The 21,002-nt window shown below is 42.9% G+C and overlaps 1 protein-coding gene across 3 annotated transcripts in view; it reads right to left on the bottom strand.

Annotated features, from left to right (window-relative positions):
- The window catches only part of ARHGEF37 (Rho guanine nucleotide exchange factor 37), a 103,186-nt gene that overhangs the window by 75,533 nt on the left and 6,651 nt on the right, over positions 1–21,002 (bottom strand). For all 3 annotated transcript variants that reach the window (XM_060634669.2, XM_060634666.3, XM_060634667.2), the window contains exons 2-4: positions 10,499–10,695; positions 8,854–8,977; positions 172–319 (exon numbers count right to left, since the gene is read on the bottom strand). In XM_060634669.2, coding sequence (XP_060490652.1) covers positions 172–319; positions 8,854–8,977; positions 10,499–10,684 — 458 coding nt within the window. In that variant the 5' untranslated portion in view covers positions 10,685–10,695. The remainder of the gene's footprint in view (positions 1–171; positions 320–8,853; positions 8,978–10,498; positions 10,696–21,002) is intronic.

Here is a 21,002-nt window from a genome sequence, read left to right as displayed (position 1 = left end):
GGGGTGGGGGATGGGGGGTGGGGGGGTGGGAGTGTTTGTCTCTGCAGCCTCGCCTGACTGAGACACTCCTGAAGCAGCGTGAGCGGCACCAAGGAGGGGTGAGACCTTAACGGCTCCTGACCTTGGAGTCAATGGCAGCGGAAGCGAGTGCTCACTGGTCATGCTACTTACACCACTGCCTCAATGATGCCCTGGATCTCTCGCTGCAGCTCTGGCTCCTTCCGGTAGGTCTCCACCAGCAGCAAGGCCTGGTCGTAGCTGGCGCAGTAGACCTTATAGACTCGCTCCAGCTCCTCTTGGAATTCCAGGAATAAGTTGCCTGGTGATGAAAGAGCGACAAGAAACCCTCAGAGGCATGTCTGTCCGCACCCTTGCTTGGGACACGGAGGTGTTGAGAGAGACAGCTAAGCCCTCGGCTCGGGAGTGAGGCTGCCAGGCCTAACCAGCTTTGTCACTTTGGGCACGTTCACGCTTCTTCCTGAGCTTCCGTTTTTTCATCTCACGTTCAAAAGGCTGCTAGAAGGATTAAGTGACAGGGTGATACAGGGCTCAGGCTGGTACACTGTGAGTCTTAATAAATGGTAGGTATAATTATGGCAACGATATTAATAATTCCCCTATCTGTACAGTGCTTTACAGTTCATAAAACACACTCGTGTTACAGCTTTACAATTGTATCTTGACAATTACTGTGTGTGGCAAGTACAACTTCAAACCCCCAGTTTACAAAGACACACTATAGCAAGCAGAGCATACACATGGACTCTGGAGTCAGAGAGAACGAGGGCCAGATCTCCGGTCAACCCTTCCCCAAGGGCATACCTTAGGGCAAGTACTTGACCTCCTGGACCCTCCATTTTTTCACCGATAGATTGGAATAAAAATAGCATTCACTTCCAATTGTCTTTTTATGAGGATTAAATCAAATAACACATGTAAAAACACCTGACACAAACTTTACTCACCAAATATTTACCGACTGCTTATTTATGGACTATATGCCAGGCACTCTTCTAAGCTCTGTGAACAAAACAAAGCCCCTGCCTCATGGAGCTTATATTCTAGTGGGGAAGAGAGACAGTAAATAAATATATTATATTCGTCACATTGAATATATGACGTTATACTGATTCTTGTTACCAAGAATCAAAACAAAACATTAGAAAGTAGTAGGAGAGCTATTTAAGGAAGGCCTCCATGAAGATGTGCATGCTTATCAGAGACCAGAAGCACATGGCCCTGGGAGTGTGTGGTGGGAACAGCAATCCAGGTTTAGGGGGAAAAAATCCAAAGGGCTTCAGGCAGGAGAGCACTTGGCATAAGGGCAAGAGCAAGAGGGGGAAGAATAGCCAGAGCAGAGTGAACGAGAGCAGAAAGCAGAGAAAATAAACAGAAAACACAAGTCAGATCCCAGAGGGCCTCAAAGTAAGTAGGTAAGGTGGGATAAGGGGTTTGGATTTTATTCTAATTCTAATGGTGGTAAGAAGCAACCAGAGGGGTCTGAACAGGGGCGATCTGCTTTCTGTTTTAAATAGATTACTATAGTGCTCAATTTCAGCAGGACATATGCCAAAGTTGGAATAATATGGAGAAGGTTAATGCACAAGAATAAAAGGCAAGTCTGTGAAGCATTCCAAATTTTTAAATCAGAAATTTATGAGGTTGGTTACTGCAGCAGGTGGATGGAATGGGGTGGAAAGAATGAGGGAACAGGATAGGATAGTAGGGATGAGAGGGAACATGGACTGGATGGACTGGAATTGTAGGTATCGGTACGAACTCATGGTCTTAAATATATAAAGATAGATAGATAGATAGAAAGAAAGAAAAGATAGAGATAGAAAGAAATGTAGATAAGTGCATATGCACACATTAGTATACACACTTATATTTCCCAGCTCTATTAGTTGAGAGGGTAATGACACCCCAGGGGCAATGAGCATACCTAGAGCCTAGAACTTGGTGTCTAAATACCATTCCGCCAAAATGGGAACCAGGGCTCCTAGGAGAAATGGCTGATTCCAAGGATGGGACAGGGAAGTACAAGGTGAACCTGGAACGTCTTGTGGTGTCCGAAAGTAAGGGTGTACTCAAAAATTGTTGGAGGCATACAGAAAGGACAAAGGAGCCAATGTGAAGGAGCTCTCAATGGCCAGCACTGGTATAATCTGAGCAAGAAAATCATGATGGTGCTGGATTCTGACTCGTGGAATAAAGTAAATGTCCCAGAGCCCATACTGATATAAATAACTGAATAAATGAGTGGGCAAGAAAGGACAGTTTGTACTTATAGAAAAATTGCCATTAATAAATGTAGAAGGAATAAGGGAAATAGAAAATTACCACAAGAACACCAGTAGTAATTACTGCAGGGCAGAACCACTGATGGATGCTAAAATTAATGCTTACTTAAAATTAAGTTTGAAATGAAATAGAACATTTGTATAATATAAAAGTTTTTCTCCATATTTACTAATTGTAAGGGAAAACTAGTAACTTTGTAGAGGAAAAACACAGAAGACACTATCTTCTATCAATCATGTGATCAAAATTAACAATATTTTAAGTAATAACATATAGAAACATCATGTGCCCCTGTTCTGAGCCACTAAGAAGGACAGGACGTTAACCATGATCTTATTGCCAAAAATGTCCAACCTCAATTTAAGAATGAAATATAAAGTGTTTATAAAATATTTATAATTTATAAAATATAAATGATACATATATAAAATTTTACAAAATCTATAAAATCTTTTTAATTTTAACAACTGAAAACCTCAAATTGAGGGATATACTATAAATCTGGCTTGGACTTTCCGAAGTGTTATGGTCCCAAAAGACAGACAGACTAAAGAAGTCTAAGGCAACATCACAATAAAATGAAATGTGGTACCCTAGGTTAGATCCCGGGCCAGAAAAAGGACGTTTATAGGTATGCTGTCAAAATGTGAGTGAGGTTAGGAGAGTCAATAGTGTTACAATGCTGTTAATTTCCTGGTTTCAACATCTGTACTGTAACTGTCTGAGATGTTAAAATTAGGGGACGCTGTATCGAGGGTTATTTAGGACCTCTGCATTATTTTTGCCACTTTTCTGTAAGTCTAAGCTGATTTTAAGATTCATTTTTTAAGATTTAAAAAGTTTAAAAAGAATTTTGAAGACATTATGCTGAAGGCCAAACACGATAGGACAAATTATTGTAGGATCCCCCTTTTGTGAGTTACCTAGAGTAGTCAAATTCACAGAGACAGAAAGTAAACTAGAAGTGACCAGGGGCTGGTTATTATTTGATGGGTACAGAGTTTCAGTTCAGGGTGAGGAAGTAGTTCCAGAGAAGGGCAGTACTTATGGTGGCACAACAATGTGAAGGTACTTAACGCCATTGGACTCAAATATGCGTAAAATGGTACATTTCATGCTGTGTGTATTTTACCACTATAGAAAAAAGTTTAAAAGTGAGTTTTAAAATGGGGCACCTGGGTGGCTCAGTTGGTTGAGCGTCCAACTTCGGCTCAGGTCATGATCTCCCGGTCCGTGAGTTCAAGCCCCGCGTCAGGCTCTGTGCTGACAGCTCGGAGCCTGGAGCCTGTTTCAGATTCTGTGTCTCCCTCTCTCTCTGCCCCTTCCCTGTTCATGCTCTGTCTCTCTCTCTGTCTCTCAAAAATGAATAAACGTTAAAAAAAATTTTTTTTAATAAAAAATAAAAAAGTGATTTTTAAAAAACCCTGCACAGAAAGGTTTATAACGGTTTTATTTATAACTGCCTAGACTTGGAAGTTACTAAAAATGTACTTCAGGAAGTAAATGCATAAACTGTGCTATGTCCATACAATGGAATATCATTCAGTGATTAAAAAAAGAAAAAGGAAAGAAATGAGCTATCTAAACAGGAAAAGGAGAAAGCTTAAATGCACATTGCTAAGTGAAAGGAGCCACTCTGTGAAGGCTGTGTACTGCACGACTCCAGCCATAGGACACTCTGGAAAAGGCAAAACTATGGAGACAGTAAAAAGATCAGTGTTTTTCCCAGGGGGGAGGGGAGGGAGAGGGATGAATAGGAAGATTTTTAGAGCAGGGAAACTACAAAATTCTGGGGCTGGGGGAATGGGACTATATGAGAATTCTCTGTACGTTCCACTTAATTTTTCTGCAAACCTGAAAGTACTCTAAAAAGTAAAGTCTATTCATTAAAAAAAAGATCTATACTAGCTGTAGTATGTTGAGACTAAACTAGGAGTTAAAAGCGGTGATAGGAATGGCTGTGAGAACGCTAGCTACCTCAAGTACCCACAAGAGCCTTTGGTTGTCCATCTAGGGGGAAGTGGCGAGGACGAAGACAAATGTATTAGCCACGAAAGTGGGTGGGGAGCCGTGGACCACAGGAAGCCCAGCTGACCCTACTGTCTGCTGAAGGTACAGGTTGGGCCCCTGACCTCGACCAAGCCCGCCACGGGGTCACATGGGGACACACGGGCTGGTGCCTAGCCCAGCGTGGTCCAGCCCTCGGCAAAGACGCCCACAGTGAGACTGCCACCCAGGACCGGTCCTCCTCTCCAATGCTGGTCCAGCCAATCTCCAGAGAGAACTCCCTCAGGAGAACCCCCAGAAGGAGGGGGAACAGGGGAAAGAGTACACAAAGCTGCAGCCAGGGAGAATCTGCATGCCAGGAGATCAGCCAACTGCAGAGATCATCCCTGCAAAGAGACAGCCTGGGCGTAGCCTTAAAATCTAGGGCGGTTCCCACATTCTCCTGAACCTGGGTGCGTCGGCAGGCATGTGACTGAGAGCAAAGAAACCGTATCAGAGCCAGTGTGACCAGGACAGGGGCATTCCAGTAACTGAATGGCAGAGGAAGGCAAACTCCCAGAAAGCAGAGCTAGCCAAAGGAGCAGCAATGCCAGGAATAGGAAAGTAAAGACTTAACTTCTTTCCCTCTTGTCCTGTGGTCACAGATTGCAAAGAAGTCACGGTAGTGAAAAAGTTCCTCCCAGTATCAAAAGAATACTCTGCCGAGACCTAGGATCAGTCAGAAAGGAAAAAAAAAAAAAAAAGGGAGGCAGGATGGTCAAGAGTTAGGACTCTTGTTCTGCCTTGACAAGCCCTGTCACTTGGGTCTCAGGTTCTTCTTTAGTAAGATGGGGACAGTAAAAATAGTCATCAGCAAGTAACAACAATGTGAAATGAAAGAGCTCGTACGTGTTAGGTAATCAGAGTCTCGGCTGGCACATTTCAAAGAGGCAAAAACCGAGGCTCAGAGACATGAAGGGACTTGTGGGTGACACAGCTTTGCCAGTCAAGACTCCAAACCGTTAGACCTGCACTGCCCAGATACAGCAGTCACCATCCACATGTGGCTTTTGGGCACTTGAAATTTCAGGATCCCAAGTGAGATGTGCTGTCAACGTAAAAGACACCGATTTCAAAGGCTTAGGACCAAAAAAAAAAAAGTAAAATATGTCATGAATAATTTTTATATTGATCGTATGTTGAAATGTTAGTCTGCGGACATACTGGGATAAAATCAAATATATCGTTAAAAGTAACTGCACCTGCTTCTTCAAGTTTTTTCAAATGTAGCTTCTCAAAAGTTTTGAAATAAATGTGTGTCTGGAATGACATTTCTATTGGACTGCACTGAGCTACAGCATGGTGTCCTGTCGTGAGACCACCCTGGGAGGGCCCCCTGGGAACGTCAGAGTTGCGTTGGAATCGTTCGTAATGACAGGGGACCTAAGTCATCTGCGAGGAAAAAAGCCTGTTAAAGACAGTCATGCTTGAGGCCCAAACTCTCTTAAAATGCTGTGGCTACAGGATTGCGAGAAAGGCGATCCTAGCATAGCAAGGCGTGGGGGCTGGACTGGGAATAAAGAGTTGGCAGGAGCCAGGGCAGTCTTGACCCTGCACATAATGCACCAAAGAGAAGAAAAGCCACATGGATTCTTTGTGCCTCTTTTTTTGCTAACCACAACGGGCAGCGGACGAGGAGGCTATTCTGTGTAGACTCTACAGTCAGGAAATAGGACTGCCAAATTAGAGGGGGAAAAATATAGGACTACATTTCAGTGGAATTTAAATTTCGGGTAAACAATGAATAAATTTTTGGTATAAGTATATCCCGAAGGTTGCATGGGACATCCTGATACTAAAAAAAATTACTCACTGGTTATCTGAAGTTCAAATGTAATTGGGTACCTGTAGGGGTGCCGGGTGAGTGCCCAACTCTTGATTTCGGCTCGGGTGGTCGTCTCACGGTTCATGGGTTCGAGCCCTGCGTCAGGCTCTGTGCTGGCAGCATGGAGCCTGCATGGGATTCTCTCTCTCCCTCCCTCTCTGCCCCTCCCCTTGCTTGAGTGTGCTCTCTTTCTCTCTCTCCCTCTTTCTCAAATATATAAATATGTAAGTATAAAAAAAAGATATGTTAATTGGGCACATGTATTTTATCTGGCGACTCTACTAGGAAGGCAGGGAATGGAGTTGTCACCAGGTGTGGTCGGGAAACAAAGTGACATCCTGACTCTGACTCTTTGCTGCCAGTCAAGCAGGAAGGCAGAGACTGGCAGGCAAGGACCCTTAAACAAGGCACCACATCAAACCTCAAGCCCATAGCAACAGAAGAACCTAACCTCAGAGTCTGCAGCCCCTTAAGAGTGTCTTTGGCCTGAGGCTATACTGATTCCCACTCAAGCAGGTGGTGATTAGTAACAGAAACAAGGACAAAATGATAAAAGTTGAGAATAGCTTCCCAGGTACTTTAAAAAAAAAAAATCTTGTTCTTTAATTTTGTATTCATCCTTCTTTTTTAGGAAATAGTAACTCATTCACTTTGCTGTTTTAATAAGGAACTCTATTTTCTTTTTTTTTATTTTCTTTTTTTTTTTAATTTTTTTTTTAATGTTTATTTATTTTTGAGACAGAGAGAGACAGAGCATGAACGGGGAGGGTCAGAGAGAGAGAGACACAGAATCCAAAGCAGGCTCCAGGCTCCGAGCTGTCAGCACAGAGCCCGACGCAGGGCTCGAACTCACAGGCTCGAACTCACAGACCGTGAGATCATGACCTGAGCCGAAGTCGGACGCTTCACCGACTGAGCCACCCAGGCGCCCCAGGAACTCTATTTTCAAGGGAAGAATAAACACGCGACACACAGGCTTTAATCCCATATCTGCTACATTGAAGCTATTAGGGGCAGTAGTTGGGAGCGCTGGCTCTGGAGACCAACTGCCCGAATTCAAATCGCGGCTCCGTCATTAGCCAAATGACCTTGAGCAGGTTAGTTCCTCTCTCTGTGCCTCTGTTTCCTCAACTGCACAATGAGATGACAGCAGCTACCTTTCGGGGTGGTTGTGAAGATTAAATGAGTTAATACATGTACATCAGGACAATGCTAAGCATTTAGTAAACACTCAGAAAGTAGGATTTCTACAAAATTTGTATATTTGTGGGGCACCTGGGTGGCTCAGTCAGCTAAGCATCTGACTCTTGGTTTCGGCTCAGGTCATGATCTCGCGGTTTGTGAGTTCGGGCCCCGTACTGGGCTCTCCGTGCTTCGGATCCTCAGTCCCCACCACCCTCTCTCTGCCCCTCCCCCCCTCACACTCTCTCTCTAAAATAAACATTTACAAAAATAATTATAAACACATTTTTAAAAAATTGGATGTTTGTTATTTTTAAGCCCCATCATGTCTAGGAAAGGGTAGAAGATTGGGGATGTAAAAGGCCACTAGGGTGGTCACGGTGCTGGGTGTCCCCCCCCTCCTCCTCTCCTCTGCCTTCCCCCAACTCCACTCAAAAACCCCTGACCTACAAGTTTTGTCAAGTGACCCCAGGGCAGCAGATGAGAAGAGAATGAGGGACACGGGTGTGAGGTTTATACCCCCTTGTCCCTCCTTCTTCATGCCCTACAGTCATCCTAACCGTTCCAGAATGAGTACACTCCCACCATCTCTCAGCTGGGCGACAGGAAGGCTCCCGCTGGTCTCATGGTTCCACTGTCGCCACCCCCTCACAACCCACTGTCCACAAGGGCCAAAGAGGTCTTTGAAAAGCATGAATCGGACCATATCACCTTCTCGCTCAAAACTGGCCAATGGTTTCTCATCACACTCGGAGTAAAATCCAAACTCCTTACCATGGCCTAGAAGGCCCTACGTGATTTGGTCCTTCTCTGCCTCTTCCACCTTATCCCCTAACACACACTCCTCACAAATTTCCCTGGAGCCACACCAGCCTTCTTTCCGTCCGTCCTCCAAACATTCTAGGCTCGTCCCTGTCTCAGGGCCTTTGCACAGCCACTCTCTCTGCTCTCCCCCCAGATCTCAGAGCTGTCTCCTTCCCAATAGTCAGGTCTCAGCTCAAATGTCCCCTTCTCAGGAGGACTGCTCTCATGCCCCAAAGTTACTACAACTGTTTCTTTTCTTCAAATTACAAATTGTTACCTAAAATTCTCTTATTTATCTGTTTATCGTCTGTCACTTTAACTTGCCAGACCTTTCAGAGTGGGAACGTGGACTCGCTTGTTGATACTGTGATGCCAGCACACAGCACAGGAATTGGCAGGTGCTCAGTAAATAACTGCGTCTAGTAAATAATGAAAAGCTCAGCCAGGCCACTGACCCATTAGTTCCTCCCTGTCTCTGGGCCCCGGTCTTCTCTTCTGTAAAGTGATGGGACTGGGCTGGATATTATCTGAGAGTCCTACCAGCTCTGACACGCTGTGTCTCAGGAATCCCCAAAAGAAGCTCCCATTGATCTGCATTTCCCTGGAATTCTGGAGGCAGTTCAGCAATGCCCACATGCTGAGGACAATTCCGTGGGAATCTGAGGCTGACAGCTGCCTTGTCTTTTGCTTACCAATTGAGTGCACTTGTTCGTCTTCCCTGGATGCTGTCTCTTGGAGATCGTGAAGAAATCTGCTGTTCACTTCAATGACATCATCGATGTTTGAGAACAGGACATCCAGGTCTCCCTGGGGCAGCTAGAAGAAACAAAGGAGCCATAGGAGTCTCTGGGATTTGGGTTGAGTGGCTCTATTCACGGGCTTTGGAGAGCAGTCCAGAACATTCACACCATTAGGGGCCTACGACTCTTGGGGAGACCGCCCCAGTGGAATGTCTGCAAGGCTTAGAAAAATTTTATAAATTAGGTATAAATTAGGTCCTCTTATCACTCTGGGAAAACAGGAAGGGATGGAGTGCTCAGCATGGAATGAAAGCTGAACTGGGTTTTTTCCCCCTAGATTTGCTGGCGGCTATCATTTTTCTGCTCTCAGTTTCCCCATCTGTCATATAAGGGTGGGAAGCTGGACTTCCTTCCAGCTCTGATATACTTGGCCCCCACCACCGTTACCTTGAGATGTATTCTGAACTCCAGCCACTATTAACTGGTGGTACCACCGTGAGACAGAATGCAGAACATCTATATATATATGTGCACAGGCACATACAGGACATTGTGTGTGTGTGTGTGTGTGTGTGTGTGTGTGTGTGCATGTGTGTGTCTATCCTGAATGCAAAATCAAGGAGGAAAAGCTAACTGTAGAAAAATATCTAGAGTAGGCTCTTATTTTTGTTAGAGTAAGTAACATTCTATATTTTTTGTTTAATGCCTACAGAGAAAAACCCTCATTTCTGGAGGGTAAAATATGAGAGGCTTTTCACCTTCCATATTTCCTACTTGAGTATTTCATTCATTCAAGAAAAAATGAACTGAAGCCTAATATTTATGTGTCCAGAACTGGGGGATATATTGAACTAAACAGGCATTGCCCTAACTGAGCTTACATGCTAAAGGATTCTTAAAATCTTATAAAGAGAGCCTGTATTATTTCTGAAATCAGGAGAAAAAAAGATGTAAAAACCCATCATAGTGAAAACTTCTCCAGGTTACCATCTCCTAAATGAGACAATTAGAATATAGGTCAGTTTTGGGAGCGCCTGGTGGGGCTCGGTCAGATAACCATCCAACTCTTGATTTCAGCTCAGGTCATGATCTCACAGTTCATGAGTTCGAGCCCGTTGTCAGGCTCTGCACTGACAGCAAGGAGCCTGTTTGGGATTCTCTCTGCCACTCCACCTTCCCCCCCACCCGCACCCCACCCCCTCTCTCTGCCCTCTCCCCTCTGCTCACATGCACACACACTCTCTCTCAAAAATAAACACATAAACATTTTTTTAAAAATAGTATAGGTCACTTTAAGCAATCTGTTCTAAGTCTGATAAAGGGCTATTTTATCCTTAGCTCACTTAATTCTCTGAGGTGATTACTCCTCTCCGTTCAGCAGATGAATACACGGAGGCTTCAATGTGTTAAAGGCTTTGCTGGAGGTAGCATGGCCTCCAGCATAAAGGGAAGTACCGGGGCTCACATCCAGGTGACTTCACGCCCGCCACGCCTTCCCCTCCATCAAGCCTGCCCCAGGAAGAGACGTGCGGTCTCAGAAGCCAGGACCCACGTTTGCCCCTGTAAAGGGAGGCTGTGTGCAGCCCCACCCAGGTACCTGCTGCAGGCGGCTCCTGATGTCTGAGGCACAGAGCTGGAGCATGTGCAGGTAGGAGGCCTCGGTGTCAATGAGCTCTCTGACAGCCAGCCTCTGATGCAGCAACAATCTGTCCCCAGAGTCCCGACCTTCTCCGTTGGGACTCCCTGTACTGGAGGACGGCTCATCAGTCCCATGTTCAGCCATGTCAGCAGGTTCTAGGAAAGGCAAACATATCCCAACTCACTTCCAGGAGCTCTGCTGGAACATGCTGTCTCTAATCCAAAGACAACTATTCATCAAGTGGCCTAAAAACATCTCTAGCTTACATACTGCAAGATGAACTATGTGTTAGCATTTGTGGGCAGTATCTAAATAATCTTAAAAGGCAGAACGCAGCTCAGATCATTGTTGACATTTTCCAGGATCCAGATAATGTGCTTGCCTAGCTTTTCTTCTATTCCACCCCCCTCCACCCCCAGCTCTTGACCCAGATTTATTTATCTGGTTCAGCCAAGTCTATCGCACCCTCTATCCCAGGGATTGCCTCCTTTCTACCCCCACTACCTCATTCAGGCCTCACAACCCATCCCCTGGGCTATCTCCACAGCCTCTAGGAGTACCTTTCCAAGTCCAAACCCCTCTCCCTCCTGCTGCTCCCCACACCCATTCATCCTGGATGTGCTTCCAGTTTAAACTTCCTGAATCGAAGCTTGTGATCACGGCGTTCCATGCTGTGAGGCTTTAGCAGCTCCCTGCTGCTCTGGGGTCCGGCTCCAACCTCATTTTTCCCTTTCACAGACATTCTCAGCAAAAGAGAGCTACGTGCTTTCCTCCATGTGTGCACACTCACTTCCTGCCTCTGTGCTTTTGCACCTGCTGTGCCCCCCTCCCAGGACACTATCCTTGGACATTCATCCTCCCTAAGGCCTTTCCTGATCCTCCCAGCCAGATGGAATTTCCCTCATTGAAACTCCCATGACCCCTTTATCTCTAGGTTTAAAAGTACAAATGGCAATACTGTGGACAACACGGCCTGAAAACCCCCTACTACAAAACACGCAGAAATGCTGGATCAGGTATAACCAACTTCCTTTTCATGGCCTGGTGGGGCTTGCAAGAGAATAAAGGGAATAGCAGGACCCCCAAATAGAGGGAACTAGAAACCAGAGCAGGAGCAGCTGGGGCCCAAAGTGGAGAGGCGGGCAGGGAAGAGGGCATAGCCAAACTCGGTGAACCAGGGACTTAGGTGCTGGTGTTCAGGCCGGAGCAGGAGACAAGCTTCTTCACAGAACTGGGACACCAAAAGACTCCAATGAAATGGTGCATCAAAAAAAAAAAAAAAAAAAAAAAAAAAAAAAGTCTCCCACTCACACAGAAGATGAGGTCATCTTGGTCTGGGTCCAACAGAAGACCAAAAAAAATCCCCTCTGAAAATTCGTAAAAGTAGCCCTGCCTTCACTGGGCTTTAGGTTCAAAGTGATATTACACATGTGGTCCAAGTAACCCAAAGCTGTGAAATTAACAGAAACAGTTGTAGACCAATGCTATTCTGAGTGCCCATGGAAAGTTAATGTCTCCATGGGAATGCAAACTAGTGCAGCCACTCTGGAAAACAGTATGGAGGTTCCTCAAAAAATTAAAAATAGAACTACCCTACGACCCAGCAATTGCACTACTAGGCATTTATCCACGGGACACAGGTGTGCTGTTTCGAAGGGACACGTGCACCCCATGTTTATAGCAGTACTATCAACAATAGCCAAAGTATGGAAAGAGCCCAAATGTCCATCGATGGATGAATGGATAAAGAAGATATTCTGGTGATCAAATGTGAGAGCAGCCAAGGAAATCCGCAGACAGGTGAAGGAAAATCCTAGGATTGACTGTTGGCTACAGGCAGATGGCAAACAGTTCAAATTAGAGTATTTTAGAAAGTAATAGAATATCTTTAGAATAGATGTATTGAATTGGTAGAGAGTATGGTGTTTCTTTAGGGGATAATCACATAGATCATACATACAAAACTAAGAGGCAAACCGAAGAACAAATACAACACAGTTGTTAAAAAAAAAACTGTGCAGAAAAAATAAAGTAATTGTATGTTACCGCCTGGTTCAGTTATAAATACAATTTACACACATTATAATACAAGTGATGTAATTAATATTATGTATAACTATACTGGGAGAATACGATAATGGGAGGGGTATACATGTGTAGTGGCAGGGGAGTAAAACCAAAAACCAAAAACCTAAATCCTCATCTTCCATAGCAGAAAGTCAAAGAACAATACCTAAATCAAAAGCTCAAGAATTAACAGTACATACATGCTATTTAAAAACAAGGAAGTAAAAAGACAAAACAAAACAAAACAAAAAAACAAGGAAATAAAGTTTTAAATAATCAGTGAAAAATGATAGAAGGAATTGCCTGGTCATGCCTGGGTCAGGAAGGAAATAGAATAAGCTGTTTTTCATAATAAACATTGGAGAATCATCTGTTTCTGTTTCTCATAACAAATATACAACCACCCATCTCTTTAGATTATATGCTTTCATCGCTTTAATATGAACTAAAAACTAAATGTAAGAAAAAGTGAGAGCTCCTCAATTTTGCTGGACATTAATATTCAAAAATAAAGCATATTACTGTATATGCCAACAATATATTTTAAATGCAATTTAAAGATAAAAATGTTTGATAATATAATAAAGACAAATATTATTTATTCCTTCTGAAATATCTTAATTTAACAAAAGATATATAAGATCTTCATGAAAAAAATTATAAAACTTTATTGAACTTACTGAATTGAAGAAACAATTGTAAGTAGGGATACACTATGTTCATAGATAGGAAGACTCAATATCATAAAGAAAAGAAAAAAATTTTCCCCAACCAGATTCAATTCCAGTTCCAATGAAACTCCCAACAGAGTTTCACTTTTTGCTTTTTTGCTAAAACACAACAAGATAATTCTAAAACATATATGGAAGAGTAAAAGGCTAAGACTGGCTAAGGCAATCCTGAAGAACAAGGTGGGGGACCTGTCCTATGAGCTATCTAGAACTACTTGAAAGCCAATAGTAATTAAAAACGATGGTGTTGATACAGGGCAAACACATTAGTAGGACAGATTAGACAGCCCAGAAATAGACCACAATAAAAATGGAAACGTTTTATATGACGTAAGTATAAGTCACTGAGAAAAGGATGGTCATAGGATAAGCGGCCTCCCATATAGAAAAATAAACAAATGTAATCCCATATCACACTCAAATAAACTCCAGATGGTTAAAGACCTAAAGGTCAAATATGAAACTCTAAAATTCTTAGAAGAAAACATAGAAAAAATATTTTTATATTTTTGTCTATTTATTTTGAGAGAGGGAGAGAGTACATGTGTGCCCCGCGGGGAGGGACACAGAGAAAGGGAGAGAGAGAATCCCAAGCAGGCTCCACCTCAGCTTAGAGCCCAGTGCGGGGCTGGATCCCACAACTCTGGGACCATGACCTGAGTTGAAATCAAGAGTCAGACACTTAACAGACTGAGCCACCTAGGCGCTCCCATAGGAAAATATTTTTATGCTGAGGATTTCTTTGACAAGACATAAAAGAAACCCCAAAAGAAAAGATTGGACAAGACTGATAAATCTGATGACAGTAATATTGAAATGTTCTGTTCATCAAACAATTCTACAATCAAAAGGAAAAGAGATGCCTCCAACCAGAAGATATTTGTGATGAATGTAACCTGCAAAAAGTTGAATTATCTACACTACATAAAGAACCTTCTATGAATCACTAAAGCCAGGCAATTTAAAAGAAAAGCAAAGCATACTGTTGCACATACAATATATTGGTTCATTCAATGTCAATGTTAACCTCCTCCTATTAAGTCATCCTGTAATACTGAAATTGGACAGCTAAACCCCAGCTTCCTTGCAGCTAACATTCCAACACGCGTTTTCAGCCCCACCAATCAGATGGTCTCACGTGAGCACTGAGTTTAGAACTGAGCTAAGCAGGAAGAGAGGTGATGCTTGAGATATCCATTTAATGGGGCAGGTACTGCACGATTTAAAGTCATCAATTCTGGCAAAAGATTGTGGCTAAAGTCATGGAATTCTGAAGCCAGCAGTAGGGCCAGCAGCATCCCAATTCTCTAATTTCCTGATTGTTGCAGAGGGTAGCAATGCCTCTGGAGGGGCGTTCCTGTAGCATGGCCTTGGGATTCATTCCTAGTGGCCTATTTCTGTGGTCTGCTTGTCCAGCCGCTCTGCTGCTATGGTAAGCACCTAATACACTCTTAAATACCCGACTGGTTAAAACAGAATGACTTGTGTTCTCTCCAACTAAACTGCGGATGATAGAGGTGTGAATAGGTATTGACAAAAGAAGAAATTAAAATGCCTAATACACGGGGCAACTGGGTCACTCAGTCGTTTAGCATCCGACTGTGGCTCAGGTCATGATCTCACAGTTCATGAGTTTGAGCCCCACATCAGGCTCTGTATTGACAGCTCAGAGCCCGAAGCCTGCTTCGGATTCTGTGTCTCCCTCTCTCTCTGCCCCTCCCAACTCAGGCTCTGTCTGTCTCTCTCCCTTTCTCTCTTTCTCTCTCAAGAAAAAACATTAAAAAAACATTTTTTTAATGCCTAACACACGAATGAAAAGACTCACTTGTGGGGCGCCTGAGTGGCTCAGTCAGTTAAGCATCCAACTCTTGATTTCAGCTCAGGTCAGGGTCTCACAGTCCTGAGATCAATCCCCGAGTCGGGCTCTGTGCTGAGAGTGGAGCCTGCTTGGGAATCTCTTTCTCTCTCTCTCTCAAAATAAATAAATAAACATTTTAAAAAGAATAAAAGATTCCCTAGTAACTAGGCAAATATGAATAATTAAAACTGCCATGAGATACCATTTCATGCTCATCAGATTGGCAAAATATAAAAATGGTGAGACTGTAGGTGAATGGGGAAGTCTCACGTACTGATACGGTAATGTAAATTATTACAACCACTGCAAAGAGCAATTTGGCAATGACTAGAAAAGTTAAAAATGCTCACAGTGTCAGGCCAATCAGTTCTACTCCTAGATATATCCTGTCTTCAAGAAACTTCTTCACATATACACAAGAAATGGACACAAGAATGTTCACTCTAGCACTGCTGATAATGACTGGAAATTAGAAACTATCTCAATGTCCATCAACAGGAGAGTGGGTAAATAACTTGTAATAGATACATATCATGGAATTCTGAACAACAGTGAAAATGAACAAACTATAAATTCATGTATCAACATGGATAGCCTCACAAACACTGTAAAGAAATGGAAAAAAAAAGAAAGTTCTAGAAGGGGGGTGGGGTTGAAAGAAAGTTCCAGAAGGGCACATAGATTATAATACTATTTTCTAAAATTTAAAATACGTAAAACAATGCTAGATAGTGTTTAGAGATATATACATATGGAACACCACTATTAAAAATTTTGTGGAAGTGGGGCACCGGCGTGTCTCAGTCGGTTAAGCATCCGACTTCTGATCAGGTCACGATCTCACAGTTCGTGGGTTCACAGTGGGCTCTCTGTGAACAGAGCCCACTTCAGCTCCTCTGTCTCCCTCTCTCACTGCTCCTCCTCGGCTCACATTCTCTCTCATTTCTCAAAAATAAATAAACATTTAAAAAATTTTTTTAAATTTTTGTGGAAGTGATTAGCAATAAATTCAAATGGTAGTAACCTCTGGAAAGGGAAGCAGAGAAACAGAATTTAAGACAGTATCCAAAATGACTTAATGGCATCTGAGGGTTTGGGGTTTTTTAAGTTAAGCTTTTAATTTTGAGATAGAGATTCACATGCAGTTGTAATAAGTAATACATTGGTTCCAGGTACCCTTTACCCAGTTTCCTCCATGGTAACATTTTGCAACACAATCTCATAGCCAGGATACTGGCATTGATACAAGGGTCCCTTTTCACCCAACCCCATCCCATCCTTAACCCCTGGCCCCCAAGAAATCAGTTCTCTTGGGGTGCCTGGGTGGCTCAGTCGGTTAAGCGTCCAACTTTGGCTCAGGTCATGATCTTACGGTTCTTGAGTTCCAGCCCCACGTCGGGCACTGTGCTGACAGCTCAGAGCCTGGAGCCTGCTTTGGATTCTGTGTCTCCCTCTCTCTCTGCCCTCCCCCGCTCATGCTCTGCCTCTCTCTCTCTCTGTCAAAAATAAACATCAAAAAAAAAAAATTAAAAGAAATCAGTTCTCCATTTCTATAATCCTGTCATTTTAAGAATGTATGTAAACAAAATCATTATAGCGTGTAAGCTTTTTAGGACTGACTATTCAATCAGCACAATTCCCTGGAGATTCCTGTAAACCGTTGAATGTATCAACAGTTCCTTCCTTTTTATTGCTGAGGACCTGAGAGGTTCTAGTTGCTTAAAAATAATGAAGCACATATGGCAAAAATGTTAAAATTAAACATAGATAGATGGTAAGAACATGGTATTTGTTGCACTGTTCTTTGTTTTTTTTTCTGGATGGTTAAAATATTTCCTAATATTTAAAATGGCACACATCCCATTTAAACTTGCACTTGGTTATTTAGGGTCATTTAGGACCAGGCCTCATCTTCCTGGCCAGACACTAAGCACTTAGAGACAAGATAAACACCCATTCACCTCGTGTCCCCCCCCATGCCTCACAATACTGAAGACACTTGCGGATGTCAGTGGTCCTTTGGGAGGCATGAGTAGCAGCAGAAATTTCTGTCCTGGGCCATCAGATATTATGTAAACTGACTGCAGAGAGCAATGGGCCTAGAAAGTTCTCGGAATGCATCTGTCTGGTGCACAGTTCTGTTCCAGCTTCTGAACACTGCCTGTGGCCTGCTGACCTGTCCCCGGCCTGATCCGCTGACACTCACTACCCAGAGCATAGGTTCTCTAGAAAGATCCCAATAGGATTTCAGGAGAACTACTCAGGTTCTACTACTCAGAACTCTTGCTAAATAAACAAAAAGCACAAATAATACTTTATAGAGAACTGCTAACTATTTAAAATGGCATTAATTTGCACTTAGGTTAATTGAAATCTAGACCTCCAAGCAGGCCTGGCAAAACCTCTCTGGAACAGCATTTTGTTACCTCTTATAGTCTGTGTAATGGAAAGGAACACACTTTTATTTCTTTAAAAATATATTACTTGGCAATGAAAAGGAAGGAAGTACTCCTGATACGTGCTCCAACATGGATGAATCTTGAAAACATTATGCTAGAAGTCAGTCAAAGAAATCAGTCATAAAGGACCACCTATTTTATGATTTGGTTTATGTGAAATGTCCAGAACAGGCGAATCTGTAGAAACAGAAAGCAGATGATTGATTTCCTAGGCTGAAGGGATAGGGATATTGGTGGCTATGGGGTACAGGGTTTCTTTTAGGGATGATGAAAATGTTCTAAATTTATCGTGGTGATGGTTGCACAACTCAGTGAATATACTAAAAACCATTGATTTGTGCATCCTCGATGGGTGAATTATATGATACATATTATATCTCAATAAAGCTGTCACCAAAATAACATTAACTATTGGCAAGGATGTGGGCAAACTGGGTCTCTCATATATTACTGGCAGGAATATAAAGGGGTACAGCCACTCTGGAAAATAGTTTGTCAGTTTCTTTAAACACGAAACATACACAGGGGCACCTGGGTGGCTCAGCTGAGCGTCTAACTTCGGCTCAGGTCATGATCTCACGGTTCACGGGTTCAAGCCCCGCATCAGGCTCTATGCTGACAGCTCAGAGCCTGGAGCCTGCTTCGGATTCTGTGTCTCCTTCTCTCTCTTCCCCTCCCCCACTTGTGCTCTGTCTCTCTCTGTCTCTCAAAAATAAATAAATGTTAAAAAAAAGAAAAGAAAAGAAAAGAAAAAGAAACACTTAGCAGCAATCATACCTCAGGGCATCTATTCCAGAGAAAGAAAACTTAAGTCCATACAAAAACCTGTCCACAAATGCTCGTAGAAGTTTTATTTGTAATAGCCAAACTGGAAACAATCAAAATGTTGTTTTAATAGGTGAATGCTTTAAAACAACAACTGTGGCAGATCCAATATCACTGATCACCCAGAAGGAACCGGGAATAAAATACTGATACATTGCAATAACTTGGATGGCTCTTGAAGGTATTATACTGTGTCTCAAAATGTCACGCACTGTGTGATTCCACTTATGTAACAAACGAAATTATAAAGACAGAGGCCAGATAGGGGTCACCTGGTTAGGGACAAGGGGGAAGGGCATGGGGGTGTTACTGTAAAGAAAGAACACGAGGAAGAACTGTGTGTCTTAATCGAAGTGATAGTTACACAAATTTGCCATGTGATATAAGAACATAAAACAAGCATTCACAAATAGTGTGCCGATGCCAATTTCCTGGTTTTGATAGTGTGCTATATTTCAATAAGAGAGAACCACTGGAGGAACTTGGCCAAGGACATACAGAAACCCTGGTACTGTCCTTGCAACTTGCCGTTAAACAAGCCTGTACGCCTTATTCCTGCCTGGATGTATTTCAAAATAAAAAGTTAAAAACAAACAAAATATTACATAGCTTACGTTTTCCACTATCATTACAACTCTCTCTGGACAAGTGGAACTCAAAAGCCTGGGAGAGCAGGCTGGGTGTCCCTGTTCCATTTCCTGGTCTGGCCTGATAAGAACTCTGGTCTCAGAGAACATGCTCAGAAAACATGGCTTTTCTTACAGTCCAATCATGCTCACTCCTGAGATCTCTTTCATGCCCTGTAAAAGCCAATTAAGAACTAACATCAGTTTAGCATACAGGCGGTGCTAAAAAAAAAAAAAAAAAAAAAAAAAAAAAAAAGTCTGTTCATGGGGCACTTGGGTGGCTCAGTTGGTTAAGCGTCCAACTCTTGATTTTGGTTCAGGTCATGATCTCACGGTCTGTGAGATCGAGCCCCACATTGGGCTCTGTGCTGACAGCGTGGAGCCCGCTTGGGATTCTCTCTCTCCCTCTCTCTGTGCCCCTCCCCCACTCAGGCTCGCTTTCTCTCTCTCTCAAAATAAATAAATAAACTAAAAAAACAAATTTTTTTTTAAATGCCTGTTGAATGTTCTGCAGCCACAGCTTCAGACTCCAGGATGGTGTAAAACGGCTCTTTCTGCAGCACACGTTCATTCAATAAATATTTGGAGCAGCTACCTTATGCCAAGCACTTTCCTACATTCTGAGGATATAAAGATCAAGAAAAGAAACAGCTCTACAATAAGGACAAGGTATTTAAAACATCTGGTTATTGGGGCGCCTGGGTGGCTCAGGCAGTTGAGCTTCCGACTTCGGCTCAGGTCATGATCTCACAGTCTGTGAGTTCGAACCCCGCATCGGGCTCTGTGCTAACGGCTCAGAGCCTGGAGCCTGTTTCAGATTCTGTGTCTCCCTCTCTCTGACCCTCCCCCACTCATGCTCTGTCTCTCTCTGTCTCAAAAATAAATAAACATTAAAAAAAAATTTAAATGTTCAGACTCAAAAAAAATTGATTAAAAAAAATAATTAAAAAAATAAAACATCTGGTCATTTGCCCCAAGTTTCTTTCCACTAAAAGCAGAAGGACTAACTAGGTAAATGTTATGGACATCCTGATTATTTCATCCCTTTCAAGACAGAAGAAGTGACAAGGGGAAATGATGCATCAAATCTAATTCTAACCAGGGACCCCTGGCTGGCTCGGTCGGTGGAGCATATGACTCTTGATACCAGGGCTGTGAGTTCGAGCCCCACGTTTAGAGATCATTTAAAAAATAATTTAAAGAATATGTAAGTCAGACCAGTCCAAAGAACTGAACAGAAGAAGTAGATCCCTGGGGAAAGGGAAACTGTCACCTTAAAGTTCTTTCAGAAGGTAAAATGTCACAGAAGAGAAAGTCCAACATCCATGCGCCTCCCACCCCAGGTTTTAGACAGAGATCAATTTCAATACTTAAGATTAAAAAAAAAAAGTAAGACGTGTGCATCTGGTCTGAGACTGTAAAGATAAGGGTTCATGGAAGATTGTCAAAGGTGCAGTTCGAGCATCATGATAGCAAAAGACTTTGTTGAAAAACAAAGGAAGGAAACACCTATAGAACCAAGAGTAGCCATGCTAGGATCCTGCCTAACCTGGTGCCTGGTTTATAAAAACATACACACACACACACACACACACACACACACACACACACACACACAATAAAAATTTAAAGGGGGGGGGGCACCTGGGTGGCTCAGTCGGTTAAGCGTCCGACTTCGGCTCAGGTCATGATCTCACAGTTCATGAGTTCGAGCCCTGCGTCAGGCTCTGTGCTGATAATCCTGGAGCCTGCTTCAGATTCTATGTCTCCCTCTCTGTCTGTCCCCCCACTCACGTGCTCTCTCTCTCTCTCTCTAAAATAAATAAACATTAAAAAAAAAAACTTAAAAAAAATTACAAAGACATACACGACAGTCAGAGAGGAAGGTCCTCTACA

The sequence above is a fragment of the Panthera onca genome, chromosome A1, assembly GCF_046562875.1.
Source record: "Panthera onca isolate mPanOnc1 chromosome A1, mPanOnc1 haplotype 2, whole genome shotgun sequence".
NCBI classification, from domain to species: domain Eukaryota; kingdom Metazoa; phylum Chordata; class Mammalia; order Carnivora; family Felidae; genus Panthera; species Panthera onca.
Note: the sequence above shows the minus strand (reverse complement) of the source record. Positions and strands in the feature narration are given on the sequence as shown.